At 40.3% G+C, this 14,055-nt stretch overlaps 1 protein-coding gene across 1 annotated transcript in view; it reads right to left on the minus strand.

The window, feature by feature from the left end:
- Positions 1–5,129: 5,129 nt before the first annotated feature.
- The window catches only part of LOC139265891 (guanine nucleotide exchange factor DBS-like), a 429,407-nt gene continuing 420,481 nt past the window's right edge, over positions 5,130–14,055 (minus strand). Inside the window, exons 31-34 of the mRNA XM_070883437.1 lie at positions 11,004–11,122; positions 8,640–8,752; positions 6,884–6,984; positions 5,130–5,516 (exon numbers count right to left, since the gene is read on the minus strand). Of these exons, the coding sequence (XP_070739538.1) occupies positions 5,416–5,516; positions 6,884–6,984; positions 8,640–8,752; positions 11,004–11,122 (434 nt within the window). The 3' untranslated portion in view covers positions 5,130–5,415. The remainder of the gene's footprint in view (positions 5,517–6,883; positions 6,985–8,639; positions 8,753–11,003; positions 11,123–14,055) is intronic.

Consider the following 14,055-nt stretch of genomic DNA (forward strand, 5'->3'; position numbering starts at 1 on the left):
CTTAATAATTGATTCCATCATTTTACCCACTACCGATGTCAGGCTGACCGGTCTATAATTCCCTGTTTTCTCTCTCCCTCCTTTTTTAAAAAGTGGGGTTACATTGGCTACCCTCCACTCCATAGGAACTGATCCAGAGTCAATGGAATGTTGGAAAATGACTGTCAACGCATCCACTATTTCCAAGGCCACCTCCTTAAGTACTCTGGGATGCAGTCCATCAGGCCCTGGGGATTTATCGGCCTTCAATCCCATCAATTTCCCCAACACAATTTCCCGGCTAATAAGGATTTCCCTCAGTTCCTCCTCCTTACTAGACCCCCCGACCCCTTTTATAACCGGAAGGTTGTTCGTGTCCTCCTTCGTGAATACCGAACCAAAGTACTTGTTCAATTGGTCCGCCATTTCTTTGTTCCCCGTTATGACTTCCCCTGATTCTGACTGCAGGGGACCTACATTTGTCTTTACTAACCTTTTTCTCTTTACATATCTATAGAAACTTTTGCAATCCGTCTTAATGTTCCCTGCAAGCTTCTTCTCATACTCCATTTTCCCTGCCCTAATCAAACCCTTTGTCCTCCTCTGCTGAGTTCTAAATTTCTCACAACTGCTAACATTTACTTATAACTTCATTTAAGTCTATGACCTGCCACTGGAAGTTGGATTTTGTTGCATTGGCAGCGATATTATCCACAATGAGTTATGAAATATTTCCTCCACTTAGTCAGGCAAACATTTACTTACATAGGATAGGATTACATAGGATATACGACACAGAAACAGATCATTCGGCCCAACCAGTCCATGCCAGCGTTTACGTCCCACTTGAGCCTCCTCACCTAAATCTATCAGCATAACCCTCTATTCCCTTCTCCCTCATATGCTTGTCGAGCCTCCCCTTAAATACATCTATACTATTTGTTTTAACCATTCCCTGTGGTAGCGAGTTCCACATTCTCACCATTCTTTGGGTAAAAAATTTTCTTCTGAATTCCCTATTGAATTTCTTGGTGACTATCTTATATTGATGGCCTCTAGTTATTCTCTTCCCCACAAGTGAAAACATTCTCTCTGTATCCACTCTATCAAAACCTTTCATAATTTTAAAGACCTCTATTAGGTCACCTCTCAGTCTTTTTTTTCAAGAGAAAAGAGAGCAAGCCTGATCATCCTTTCCTGATATGCATACCCTTGCATTTCTGGTATCAACCTTGTAAATCTTCTCCATACCCTCTCCAGTGCCTCTATATCCTTTTTATAATAAATGATCAGAACTGTATAGAATCATATAAAAATGATGACACGGGTCATTCGGCCCATCGTGCACACTATACACTAAGTATGGTCTAACCAAAGTTCAATACAGGTTTAGTATAACTTCCCTACTTTTCAATTCTATACCTCTAGAAATAAACCCTAGTGCTTGGTTTGCTTTTTTTCCTGCCTTGCTAACCTGTGTTGCAACTTTTAATGATTTGTGTATTTGTACTCCGAGATCCCTTTGTTCCTAGACTCGCTCCTCCAAGTAATAAGTGACCTCCTTCTTCTTCCTACCAAAATATACTACAGGTTGAACCTCTCTTATCTTGCACCCTCGGGACCTGGCCTGTGCCGGACAAGGGATTTTTCTGGATGAGGGGAGGTCACGTTAAATTGGATGGTACAGGTACTGAGCAAGGTGATATCGGGGCTGGCTGGCTTGGGCTGGGAGTGCAGGAGATCGTGGGGGTGGGGGGCGGTGGATCGTGGGGTCAGGCCAGCGATTGTAAGAGTAGGCAGTGAGGAAGGACTTCAATTTATTCATGTCAGAGTTCTATGCATGCGCTACCCGGTGGCCGGGAATGGTTCTGGACGAGGGGTGGTGCCAGATAAGGGAGTTCCGGATAAGGGAGGTTCAACCTGTACCTCACATTTATGTGTGTTGAACTTCCTTTGCCAATTATGCCCATTCTGCAAGTTTATCAATGTCCTCCTTTAATTTGTTGCAGTCCTCCTCAGTATTGACTATCAGCCCCAATTTGGTGTCATCGTAATTTAGAAATTGTGTTTTTGATTCCAAAGTCTAAATCGTTAATATAAATTGTGAATGACAGTGGTCCCAGCACTGATCCTTGTGGAACACCACTACCCACCTTCTGCCACTGTGAATAGCTACCTTTAGCCCTACTCTCAGCTTTCTGTCTTGAAGCCAGCAAGCTATCCATTCTGCTACTTGTCCCGACACCACATTCTCTGACCTTGTTCATCGCTCTATTATAGGGTACCTTATCGAAGACCTTTTGAAAATCTAGCTAAATTACATTTATACTCACTCTGTTACCTCTTCAAAAAATTCAGTACAGTTGGTCAAGCAAGGTTTTCCCTTTTGAAATTCATGCTGACTATTTGTTATTATATTTTTGGTTTCTAGTTGTTCTTCTATTTTCTTCTTTAGTCGGGATTCCATTATTTTTCCTAACACCGATGTTAAGCTGACTGCTCTATAATTCCCTGGACATGTTCTATACCCATTCTTAAATATAGGTATTACATTAGCTATCCACCAGTCCTTTATTAAATATATATAGTAATGCCTCCGCTATCTCTTCCCTAAATTCTTTTAAAATGCGTGGATGCAATCCATCCGAAACAGGGATTTTATCTTCTTTGAGTTTGATTAGTTTATTTAATATATCCTCTCTTTTTATTTTAAATGTATTTATCTCATTACTAATCTCATCATCTAATATCATATCCACCTGGTAAATATTGAAGCAAAATAGTTATTTAATATTTCTGCCATCTCCCTAACGTTACCTGTGGTATTATCCTGCGTATCCTTTAATGCTAATGTGGGTAAAAACCAGCAGACTTAATCTTGAGTTGTAAAATATATTTCTCAGATTTAAAAAAGGGAAGTACCAAGCAAATAGAAAGTTACTGTGGAGGAACCCATACACTGTTTCCTGCATCTGTCATCAGCAGAAAAGAGTGATATGTATTGCTGTGGCAGACTTGGTTCAAGATGTCTTAATTCACTGCCTCCTATGTCTCATGGGCACTTGTCTGACACTAGAGTGAAGATCTATGGATCAGAGATGAGAGAATTTGCTAAGAGAAAAAATATTATTGGAAGAGTGGGTTGTCATGCTAACGTGCTACACAGTGTGATGGTAGGATGTAAGATTGCACTTGCACTTTTTCCATATGCAAATTCCAGGCTGGATCACTGGGGGAGATAGTGAGTAGAGAACAGGCCACAGGTAGGCAGGAAATAAAGGCCAGGCAAGTCACTTCTGGACTACTCTTGTGCACCTCTGGTTTCAGAGTATTGACAGAGGCCAAGAAGCAAGACAACTACTTAACCTCTTTGCTTGGGAATGGAGCAGTGCATCTAGAAAAGGAAGTAAATTAGGGGAGGAAACATTTAAAAACAGTTACAATTTTACTATTCAAGGGGCACCGTCTTTAATAAAATATATTTGGCAATGTTTTCCTTCACACAACAGAAAAGTGTAAATCATGTCAAAATGCATCACTCCCTTCATGCACACGTCACATCATTAGAAGAAAATTGACACATTGCTGTTCTCACTTTTCAACCCATCAAACGTTTAGCAAGCCCATTTTCCTGGAGTGGGTGATTTTTTATCCTGAATTTTGGATGAGAAACTTCCAAGCAATTAACAAAGTGAACTCAAACATTTGCTCCCAGGTAGAGCTCAGAAGTAGGGTTCAGTATTTAGGAAATGAAAAGCAACATTAAAGTAAAGAGCAAGATATTGACACAATTGCTTCTATTGGCATTAACAATATTGGTTGGAATAAACCTCAAATCCAGTGCTTTTCAGAAACTCTCACTTGTTTCATATATCTATATTTGTTCACATTTTATTTTTGCTTCATCACAGAAGCTCTTCAGTGTATGCTTCTGACATAGCTGAGACCCTGAAATATTGAGAAAATTGCAGAGCATGACTATAAACTGCCAGATCCCTCAAGAGAAATGCAGTGTATTCATTCACAACTAATGCTGAATCTTTATCTTTGTCGCACTATCAAAAAGTGCTCTTTTGGAATTTTTCAACAAAAGCTAGATTAAAATGTTTACCTTTCTTGGATGTTAAGAAAACAACTCCCATTTGTGAGAAATCCTTTTTAGACTCTCAATCCCCATTAAACACTGATTGCAGTAGCCGACACTCTGATCAGCATAGATGAGTATTCTCCATATCTACTTCACCTTAACAAGATCATGAGACACTACTTCTTTTGCATGGTTTGTCTAAACTTTATGCTGAAACATTACTTTCCTGCCTTTTATTCACTAGTAGTCATGAATTAATTCATAACACCCCTATATTTGACCCAATTCTTATCTAGAAAAACACACTTCGGACACAAATTGATACCTGCCTCTTTTCAAGGTACATAAAACATTTCACACCAATCAGTTGTATACTTTAGAAGTTACACTATTCTTTTGAAGATTGTTGAAACATTCTTTTGACAGTATAAATATCTTGTGGTCCAAATATCAATAAAATACAATGACAGCATGCAATCTGGACCAACATACAGCCTTCATACAGCACTTTAACCTGAAGTATCAGCAGCAGTCTGCAACACATTTTACCAGCCACATTGATTTGCCTATATTTCATGTCAATCTTTATATGTTTTTCCCACAGTAGTTGTCTCAAGGATGCAGCTAAAGGCCACTGCTAATAGAGCAGATGTTGATAAAAAGAAAACGCAATCATTTTACATGAGTAAAAGATGGCAGTTTTTCCCTGCAGATCAGAAACCATTTCCTGAGAAAATTATCTTTCTAAATGGTATTAGCAATCTCAATCTCAGTGTACCAATAGTGAGTGCATAGCCTCTTTTCTGGGCATTTTTGTACATTCTCACTCCTTGTTGATGGGCAATTTCCACTGGCAACCAGGGTTTAAATGTCATGTACTGATTGGTGGTCAGTTGAATCGGTTGCTTGTGTGTTTGTGGAAACAGATGGGAATAGAGCTAAAACATGAAATATAGGTTTGGTTAGTTGCTACATGCCAAAAGCTTGAATTCAGTTTTTATTAATGCTGTCTGAACTGTATTTAGTATGGTCTGTTCCATCAAACAATGTTCGTAACTGGAGAGTCAAAATGCTAAAATCTGCAAAAAATGGAATTGGATATGTGTTCAAAGACTTGGCCCCTGCTAATGCTCATTCTATTATACCATTGAGGAATATTTGTTATGAACAAATGAACCCATTGCAAACAAAGAAACTCAATCCTTTAGACACAGCTATATAATCCTTCAGCAGTAAGGAGTACTTTCCCACTTCATGTGCCCAGCTACTGAAGTGTCTTAAGGACCCTGATTGTTGTAGGCCTGATTGAAGCCTGAAGTTTGAGAGATGATAATAGGGATGCAACAAGATCAGCTTTCAGTCCTGGTCCCTGAAGTATAGCTTCCCATGTGCGCGCTCTCCTTGTCTTCACTATCAGCAAGTGCAGCTGTGCACATATCACTGTAAAAATCTGAAATGAGCAATATATCATTAATAACATGATTTAATGTGTTTTTTTTGTTAGACATATAGCATAAACTGAAATGAATTAGTAAAATGGAGACAGATTTGGGCACAAAGTTCTTACAGTTCTAGATTTATTTCCTTTTGTTCTCTTATCCTGAAGGTACTGACTCTTACTGGGGTACAGTTCCATAGTAGAATATTACAACTGAGCCCAATTATATTCTCACCTAATGTCAACAGCGAGAGTTATTTTAGAGCAGTCAGATTTACTCCTTTGTAGAATCAGGCTGCTGACACCAGCTGTAGCTCTCTAACTGCTTCTCCAGCAAGGAGTTAGCACAGACCAGGGATAAAGCTTGGACTTGCTGATCTGCATAACTTACTGGGTGGTGCCTTTACTCACTATGCCATTGGCAAAGCTATTGCTCAATCCTTTGGCATAGATCCTCCAATTGGCTGTAACACTGATAGAAGTGCAATGGAGTAGGATGCACCCCAAACCCGCAACATTTTTAGGGTAATTTAAGTAATGTTAGTGGGCTCACTGGCCCCCAGCTAGAAGCCTGCCTTGGAGCAGGCAGCGAATGGCCTGCTGCCATGGAGTTTGGCCTTGGGGTTACATTTTCATAGCTTATGCAATTGATTATGTTGCAATCAATTAGATAGGCTTCCTGGCCCTTTCATTTTTATTCCTCCACGCAACATCCATAGCAACTTTAGAATACAAGAACACACCAGCACCCCTGCGCCCATGCTGCTAAGATGCAAATAACAAGAAAAAAAACCCCTGTGATGTATTACAGTCATTAGTGTCTAATTATAATAGGCCCACTCATATTTGGGTGCAAGTATTATACGTCTGATATCACTTCCGGGGATGAGTTGGCAGCTGATGGTGTGACTCCCAAAGAATTGCCTGACCCATTCCACTCAAGTTATATCCAGAAGCCCAAAAACTCGAGCAGAAAATCTATGTCCAGAAAGTTCCTTGGAGTTGTTCCTGCATGTAAACAGGTTTCCACCATACTTGTGGCGAAGGTTCGATGTTGGAGCGGGAGCACCTCTGAGGAAATTGCAGCCTACATTTTTCTCTCACTTATATCTGGCATTTTTACCTGTGGAAATCCTGGTATAAATAATTTAATGCACAAGAACAACCATAGCATAATGGAATATTGTTGCTCACAAGAATGTTGTAATTCTTTGCTCAGTATCTAACTATGTAAGGAATATTGTTCCCATACCACATTTGGTTATGAAGTGAATATTTCAATACTTATTAACCTAAATTGTATTAATTGCATTTTGAAAATGTATTTATCAGATTCAGTACCTCACTTTTCAAATTAAACAAAGAACTCTGGTTCTGACCTGAATTATCAGTCTGATCAGGCTTAAGTTCTGAACCAACTGGTTGCAGAAGACTGGAAGGAATCCATCCTGTTTTGTAAGTTACCAAGCTTCTCACTTCCCTGGAACACATGAAATGCAGAAATCATTACTGCAATCTATTTGTAAATATGCAGACTCTGACAGTCTGTGCAAGATTTGAAGTAAAGTTAATAGTTTTAGTTACGTGGTCACACATTGCAAGAACTATAGGAAATTCTACTTTAATTTTTTTTTTCATCAAGGACCAGGCATGTTAGCATTAGGTAATGCAACACCTCCATTCAGGCTCTCAGTGTCAAGGTTATGCACAGGAAGTTTACATGCATCATAAAACTCCCTGGAATGTAAAATCCTTGGCCTATGTAGTGTACTCAAGCCGTAACAACTGCAGGAATGCAAGAGAAGGGCTGCAAACTGGATATGTTGCAAATGTTAGTCTTACGATCTTTCTCGAGACCTGTACACAGAGCGGGATCTGAAAAAGGAGTTATATGTAAAACAATAAGGTAACCTTGTTGCTGTTAAACTCAATGGAAATTACATTTAATTTTTGTTCTTCGCTCCAACTGCATCTGCTTGCTCATTCAATCTTGCAAAACTTTTCTTGTTTGCATTAAGTAGTGCTCAGTTCTCAGTTAAGTCGATGGCCCTAAATTGCAGCGTCCCTGACGGCGTACTCTCAGAATACGCTGTCGTAATCCATTTTAAGGGCCCCACAACTTCCAGGTTTCTGCATGCGCGAAATCCAAAACTTGCGATCTGTCAAGGTATGTCTTGACACATCATCCGAACCGCATAGAAAATCAGGATTGTTGGCGCAGAGTTAGGCAACACATGCCCAGCAATTGCCCACGGAACTCTTACGACTTGTAAAAGCAGATGTAGGGCCTGCTTTCATCAGCATAAGGGTATATAAGCCTTAAGTTAAATATTTAAAAATCAAATATTATGCACATACACTTGAGTTTATGCAAATATTGGCCCGGATTAAGATGTTTAAAATTATTTATCAAAAAATTAAATTTTTATTGAGATTGGTGCAATGAAAAGACTTATAAATAAAATTGCAATTCTGTATATTTATAACTTTAGAATTCTCTACTTTGTATAATTATTTGTGGATTCCATTGCATATCATTAGGAAATTCCCTTCGTAAATGATTGCAATGGAATCCTCCTTTGTGATTGGAGGGCCAGGCCCATGTGATCCCAAGAACGCTTCTGAACTGCCTGCATCCCTGGAACCCGTGACCTTTACGCAGACGTACGCCTGGAAGCCCGAGATCCGAACTCTCCGCAGCCAGGACACCTGGAGGTTTGTTCGGACTTGCTTCGCGGGTCAGAGGCAGACTCTGGAGGTATGCCTCTAAATGTAGTTTCTAGGCCATTGTAATTTGACAACCATTATAACTAAGTTAATAAAACTGTCACGCAAAGTATGTTTTACAGTTTAATTTATAGCATTAATATGGGCAACAGAAATATTCTTTAACTTTGTAACTGTCTGATGTTTATAATATTATATCCCTGATTTTGGAGGTTCCACAGCTCTCTTTTCTGATAACGATCTTTGCTTTCCCTCGAATTTTCTATTTGCTTTAACTCTGTTTCTTCCATCCTCCTTTTTCACATTGTGTGAATTAATCTCAGTTTGAAACGACTTGGAAGTTAGACTGACAGGTGCTGATGATATTGACTATTTTCTATCCCTTCCTTTATTTATGATTGAACTCACCACTGTCCCTCTTCTCCCTCTTGCAATACCTCCACCACTTCACCATTCTGCACTGTAAGTTCCTCAATGGATTTAGTTTCATAAATGCCTTCTACTCGGAACAGACTCGGTGCCTGAAAATAAGAAATGTGCAAAGTGTAAACAAACAACAAGAATCTAGCTGCAGGTTTGAAGAGTTACAAAAATAATGTATTATATAAAAATAGACTGCAATTTTGAAAATATTTACAAAGGCTATCAGTGCTACAACATGAAATACAGTTATTTACTTCCTCAAGACAGGTTTGCTGGACAATTCACAAGCAACAAAGTGATAAGTGACATGTGGATAGCCTTAAGAATGGAAATAAAACAAGTTATTTGATGGAGTGCCATATAACATGTTTGTAGTGTTTTGTGGCTCACGGTCAAAAGATTTATTTAAACAATTTGTTTATAAATCATCTATTGTGGCATTTCAATTGTAGAAATATGTAAATTATTTTCACATTTGCTATAAAATATTTCCAAAGTTGCAAGGCCATATCAGTCTGACAAGTAGCAATTAAACTTTTCGATCCAGGGCTCTCACAAACCCTCACTTTAAATCCTAAAATCCCTTTCAGTGTCTCCAGTCTTTCTCCCCCATAGCATCACTAAACATCTAAAATTAATCCTTAACACAGATGTTCTATCCATCCAGAGTAATCAGTGATAAAGCAGGTATGGGAAAAATAACTGAGTGGGTCAATGCATTGTCACGTGTTCAATAGACATGGAATGAAGTTCAAAAAAAAATGTCTGACCTGAAGAAAATTGCAATGAATATTAATGTGACTGGCATGCATTTGCTGTAGAATTTTTCAATTGAAGCTGTTAAGCAGAAATGAACTAATGGTGTTCATATAAGAATGCAATGCAATTTTATAATGGGGATTATTGTGAAGTAAGACTGCATTCTATATCAGGACTGTTCAAAAGCACACAGCTAACCAAAGAGATTGGATTCTAAAATGTAGAAGCAAAACAAGAGCTGGCAATGCCGTTGTAAGTTGTAACAGCTTGAAAGTGTTGTTAGCATGTCAATGCCAACCTACTTTCACTGTACATGATGTCAGAAGCACTTTGCAGCTTGCATACATGTCCTGTTAACAAAGTACAAAGTTTTTCTCCCTACGAGCAAAGATAGTACTCAATTGCTGTGAGCAAATGTAGACAGATGAAGAGATCAACCAAATTAGGGAGCTTACCGCCTTTGATGTGGCCATAGTGAAGATCATAGTTGAGACACCCAGGAGGCACGGGATTTGCAAAGCAGGAAGAAACACCAAAAGTCAAAGTTAGAATAATAATGCTAACTTGTCACCTAGCAAGCACCTATCAACACTTCAGAGTACAGCATGCCACAATATGGATTGCTGAGACCATACACTCAAAGGGTCACACATTTTCTTTCCACAGAATTGCAAAAAAAGATCAGAAGCTGAACCCGGACTGTCCCACCGAGCTCCTGCAGCACAGCACTCTCTGGCAAAACTACTCCTAGGAGGCAGTAGCCCAGGAACACAAACCCAGGCTGTTAAATTTCAATGGTAGATGAAGGAATATGGTATGAGGTGTGGATCAAAGGAAACAAAGGGTAAATTCTATTAGCAACAGAATCCCAAACTGAGTTCTCGGAGGTCTGTAGGGCTGTAGGAGGTTACAGAGATTAGGAGGGGCAAGGCATGGAGGGGTTTGAACACAAGGATAAGAATTTTAAATTCGAGGCATTGCTGGACTGGAAGCCAATGTAGATCAGTGAGCACTTGGGTAATGAGTGAGCGTGACAGTGCGATTTTGGACACATGCAGCAGAGCTTTGGAAGAATTGAAGTTTACGGAGGAGAGCATTGGAATAGATAAGTTTGGCAGTATAGAAAGCATGGATGATTGTTTCAGCGGCAGACGGCTGAGGCAGGGGCAGAGACGGGCGATATTATGGAGGTGAAAGTAATGCTGTCTTGATGATGGAGAGGATAATGGGGTCGGAAGCTCAGCTCAGGTGAATTAGGAGATCGAGGTTGCGAACAGTCTGGTTCAGCCTCAGATACTTCAACTTTTTACCCAGTTTCCTGCCAAAGTTACTGCAAAAACCAAGAGAATCCTTGTGGAATTTCAGGGCCCATATGTTAAATAAAGACTATGCAAACACATAATATGGCATCCAATTGGGTCTCAGCTTGACCATTGTTCTCATACAGCACCCCTTCCAAATTACTGAACTACTTTAATAATAGCTACTATCTTGACTGAAGTCAAAACAATGACATTTCTTGAAACATCCCACTTAAAAGTGAGGTTGACTGATCAACCTTCTGTTTTCTATTATGAGAAATATGCTTACGGTTTTATTAGATATTTCTTCCTCCATATCTGAAGAGTAGGAAAGTTCATCCATACTTGAAGGAATAGTTTCAAAATCCTCTGAAGTGTCCAATGATGGGATTGGTTTACATGACCAACCTGCAATTACAAATAAATATGTCCTGTTAATTAATAATCCGTGAACAACAATAACCTGCATTTATATAGCGCCTTTAGCGTAGAAAGAAATCCCTCCAAGAACTCTGTGTTCCTCTATTCGTGGCCTATTGTGCATCCCCGATTTCCTTTGCCTCATGGTCTTGCCTCTTTGACCAAGCTTTTGGTCTCCTGTCCCAATATCCCTTTATGTGGCTTGGTGTCAAATTTTGCCTGATAACTCTCCTGTGTAGCACCATGGGACATTTTACTATGTTAAAGGCACTATATAAATGCAAGTTGTTGATGGCGTTTGTTGTTGTTCAGATAGATCTGGCATTGGACGGCTAAACCAGTTATGAACCGGATATGCTCAAGTATGCATCCCTTGAATTTGAGGGAGCAAAGATTGGGGCCATACAAGGGGGAATAACCAGGATGGGAGAGAGCATGAAAGTTTTATCAATGACAAAGACATCAAGGTGGAGGTTAAAAGTGTTGAGTGTAACTTATAATACTTAAGCCATGTTATTGTAGTGTGTAACAAATCAGAAATATGTCTGTCTGAAATCATTTACCATCCTCTTCACGATTAACCATGCTTTGTTGTTTTGTGTCATCCGCAAATTTTGATATTGCACTCCCTATACTCGAGTCCAGATCATTCATTCATTTATATATATGTATCCCTTGGCAGAGTAATTAAGGATTAAGCCACGGTATCTGAATCAAATGCGCAGTTGCCTGTTGTGAGTACCCAAACGAAAAAAGATCCATGCCACTAGATCGAAGAAAAGTTATCCCTGGTGTCCTGGACAATATTTATTCCTCAATCAACATCACTAAAAACAGATCATCACACTGGAGCTTGCTGTACACACCTTATAATTCCTACCTTATAATAGTGACTACACTTCAAAAGTACTTCATTGACTGTAAAGCACTTTGGGATGTCTGGTGGTCATGCAAAGCATTCTTTAAATGCAAGTCTTTCTTTCTGTTGTGTGAAATATTTGCACATAACAATAGAGCGATGACACACCCTAAAGCACCCTGGGGCAGATTTTCATCAAGGCCTCCGCCCACCCAAGTTCTGCCCAAAGTGCCGCTGAGATACTGGATGGTACTTTGGGCGGGATATTCATGGCCGAGGTCCCTCGAAGGTCGGCAGCGGCAAATGGATGTTGCCAATCTAGGCGGCAGCAGGCGGGAGGTCTCATTCTCGGCGGCAGAGGCGCTTGCCACCCAAGTGCCGCCGAGGATGGAGTCGGGCCCACGGAGAGTCAAAGACCTGAAAAAAACCAACAGTAAAAAATAAAAAAAGTATCCGAAGCCCTACAGGGAACCCCATCCAGGTAAGTTGCTGTTGAAAAAAAAAATTAAAATGTTCATTAACTTTTTTTCAGCTTCTTCATGCTCACCATCGAGGACGGGCCAGCCTTCACGCAGCAGTCCACCCCCGTTCTGCCACCACAGGAATCTGGGAGCTCGATGGGCGGGAGCTCAGTTGCGCCACTCGGCCGCCCGCTGACGCCAGCGGACAGTTCTCGCCGGCTCTCCCCTCCCGCCCGCTCCAGGCCATCCTAAAAGTGGCACTGGGCGGATCTTCAGAGGAATGTCGGCGGCAGATGGCAGTAGTGGGCGGTGAGTGATGAATTTCAGCCTCCCTGTCTTTTGATTACATTTTGAGAAGGACACCACAGAAATCAAGGGTAGAGAGATCATAGAGGAATCAGGGGCTTGGGAAGTTAGAAACCTGGTCCCAAGCTCAGGATTTGTATAAAACATTGGTAACTCTTTTGCCATTCTATTTACCACGCACTCAGCAAAACCAAAGCATGCATTGAAGAACAATTTCATGTCATTCATTGGAAAGCTACATTTAAAGATTTATCAAAACACCATTGTAACATGTGTTCTTTTCTTTGTCTAGATATGCCACAAGAATAGTTAGAGCCAGGGACCCAGAGGAATTCTGTACCTCATGGCACACACCATTCCTCTAATCCTTCAAAGCACCAGCTCAGGTACATCTACCACAGAGGATCTGGACAATAAGGTTGAGGAGAGTGCACTGGATGATGCATAGTGCATAAATAATAACTTTTATTTATATAGCACCTTTAACGTAGTAAAATGTCCTAAGGCGCTTCACAACAGTGTGACAGACAAACAGATAAATTTGACACCGAGCCACAGAAAAAATTAAGGCAGATGATCAAAAGCTGGTTTAAAGAGGTAGGTTTTAACGAGCGTCTTAAAGGAGGAAAGAGAGGCATAGAGGTTTAGGGAGGGAGTTCCAGAGGCAGCTGAAGGCACGTCCACCGATGGTTGAGCAGTTATAATAAAGGGATGTTCAAGAGGCCAGAATTTGAGGAGCGCAGACATCTTGTGGGATTGAAGGTGGTTACAGAGTATGAGTAGAAACCTGTAGAGTATGATAGAAACAGAGTTAAATTGAATCCCTCCTCAACTAATGGGGACAGGATCCAGACTTCAGAGGATGTGCTTTTTGAAGAAGCAATGTTAGATTACTCCAGTCATTGGATATTCTGTGAAGCAACCTTCCGCAGATGATGGCTGCAGTGTTTCACTATTGTTTTGATGCCCACTAGTAAAAAGTGCAGTCCACTTTGGAGCGTTGAGTAATTTCAGAAATATCTGCAGCGGATTCACTGCTGGCCATGTCTTTAAATCCTGCAGCAGCATCCTAGTTCCCAGCCCCCAAAACGGCAGGCTCCCAATGATTGGCACTCATTACACTGGCAGAACACCATCATTATTTAAACTAGGCTGACCGTGGAACCGACAGTGGTGTCATCCTACTTCTTGTCAAGCAAGTTCAAATCCAGGAATTTTTGTTTATCTTGTGCCATTTATTTACCAGCAGGTGGCGCAGCAACATTTCCTAAAGGGTTTTCTACAAATGACTGGTA

Source organism: Pristiophorus japonicus, chromosome 6 (assembly GCF_044704955.1).
Source record: "Pristiophorus japonicus isolate sPriJap1 chromosome 6, sPriJap1.hap1, whole genome shotgun sequence".
NCBI lineage: Eukaryota > Metazoa > Chordata > Chondrichthyes > Pristiophoridae > Pristiophorus > Pristiophorus japonicus.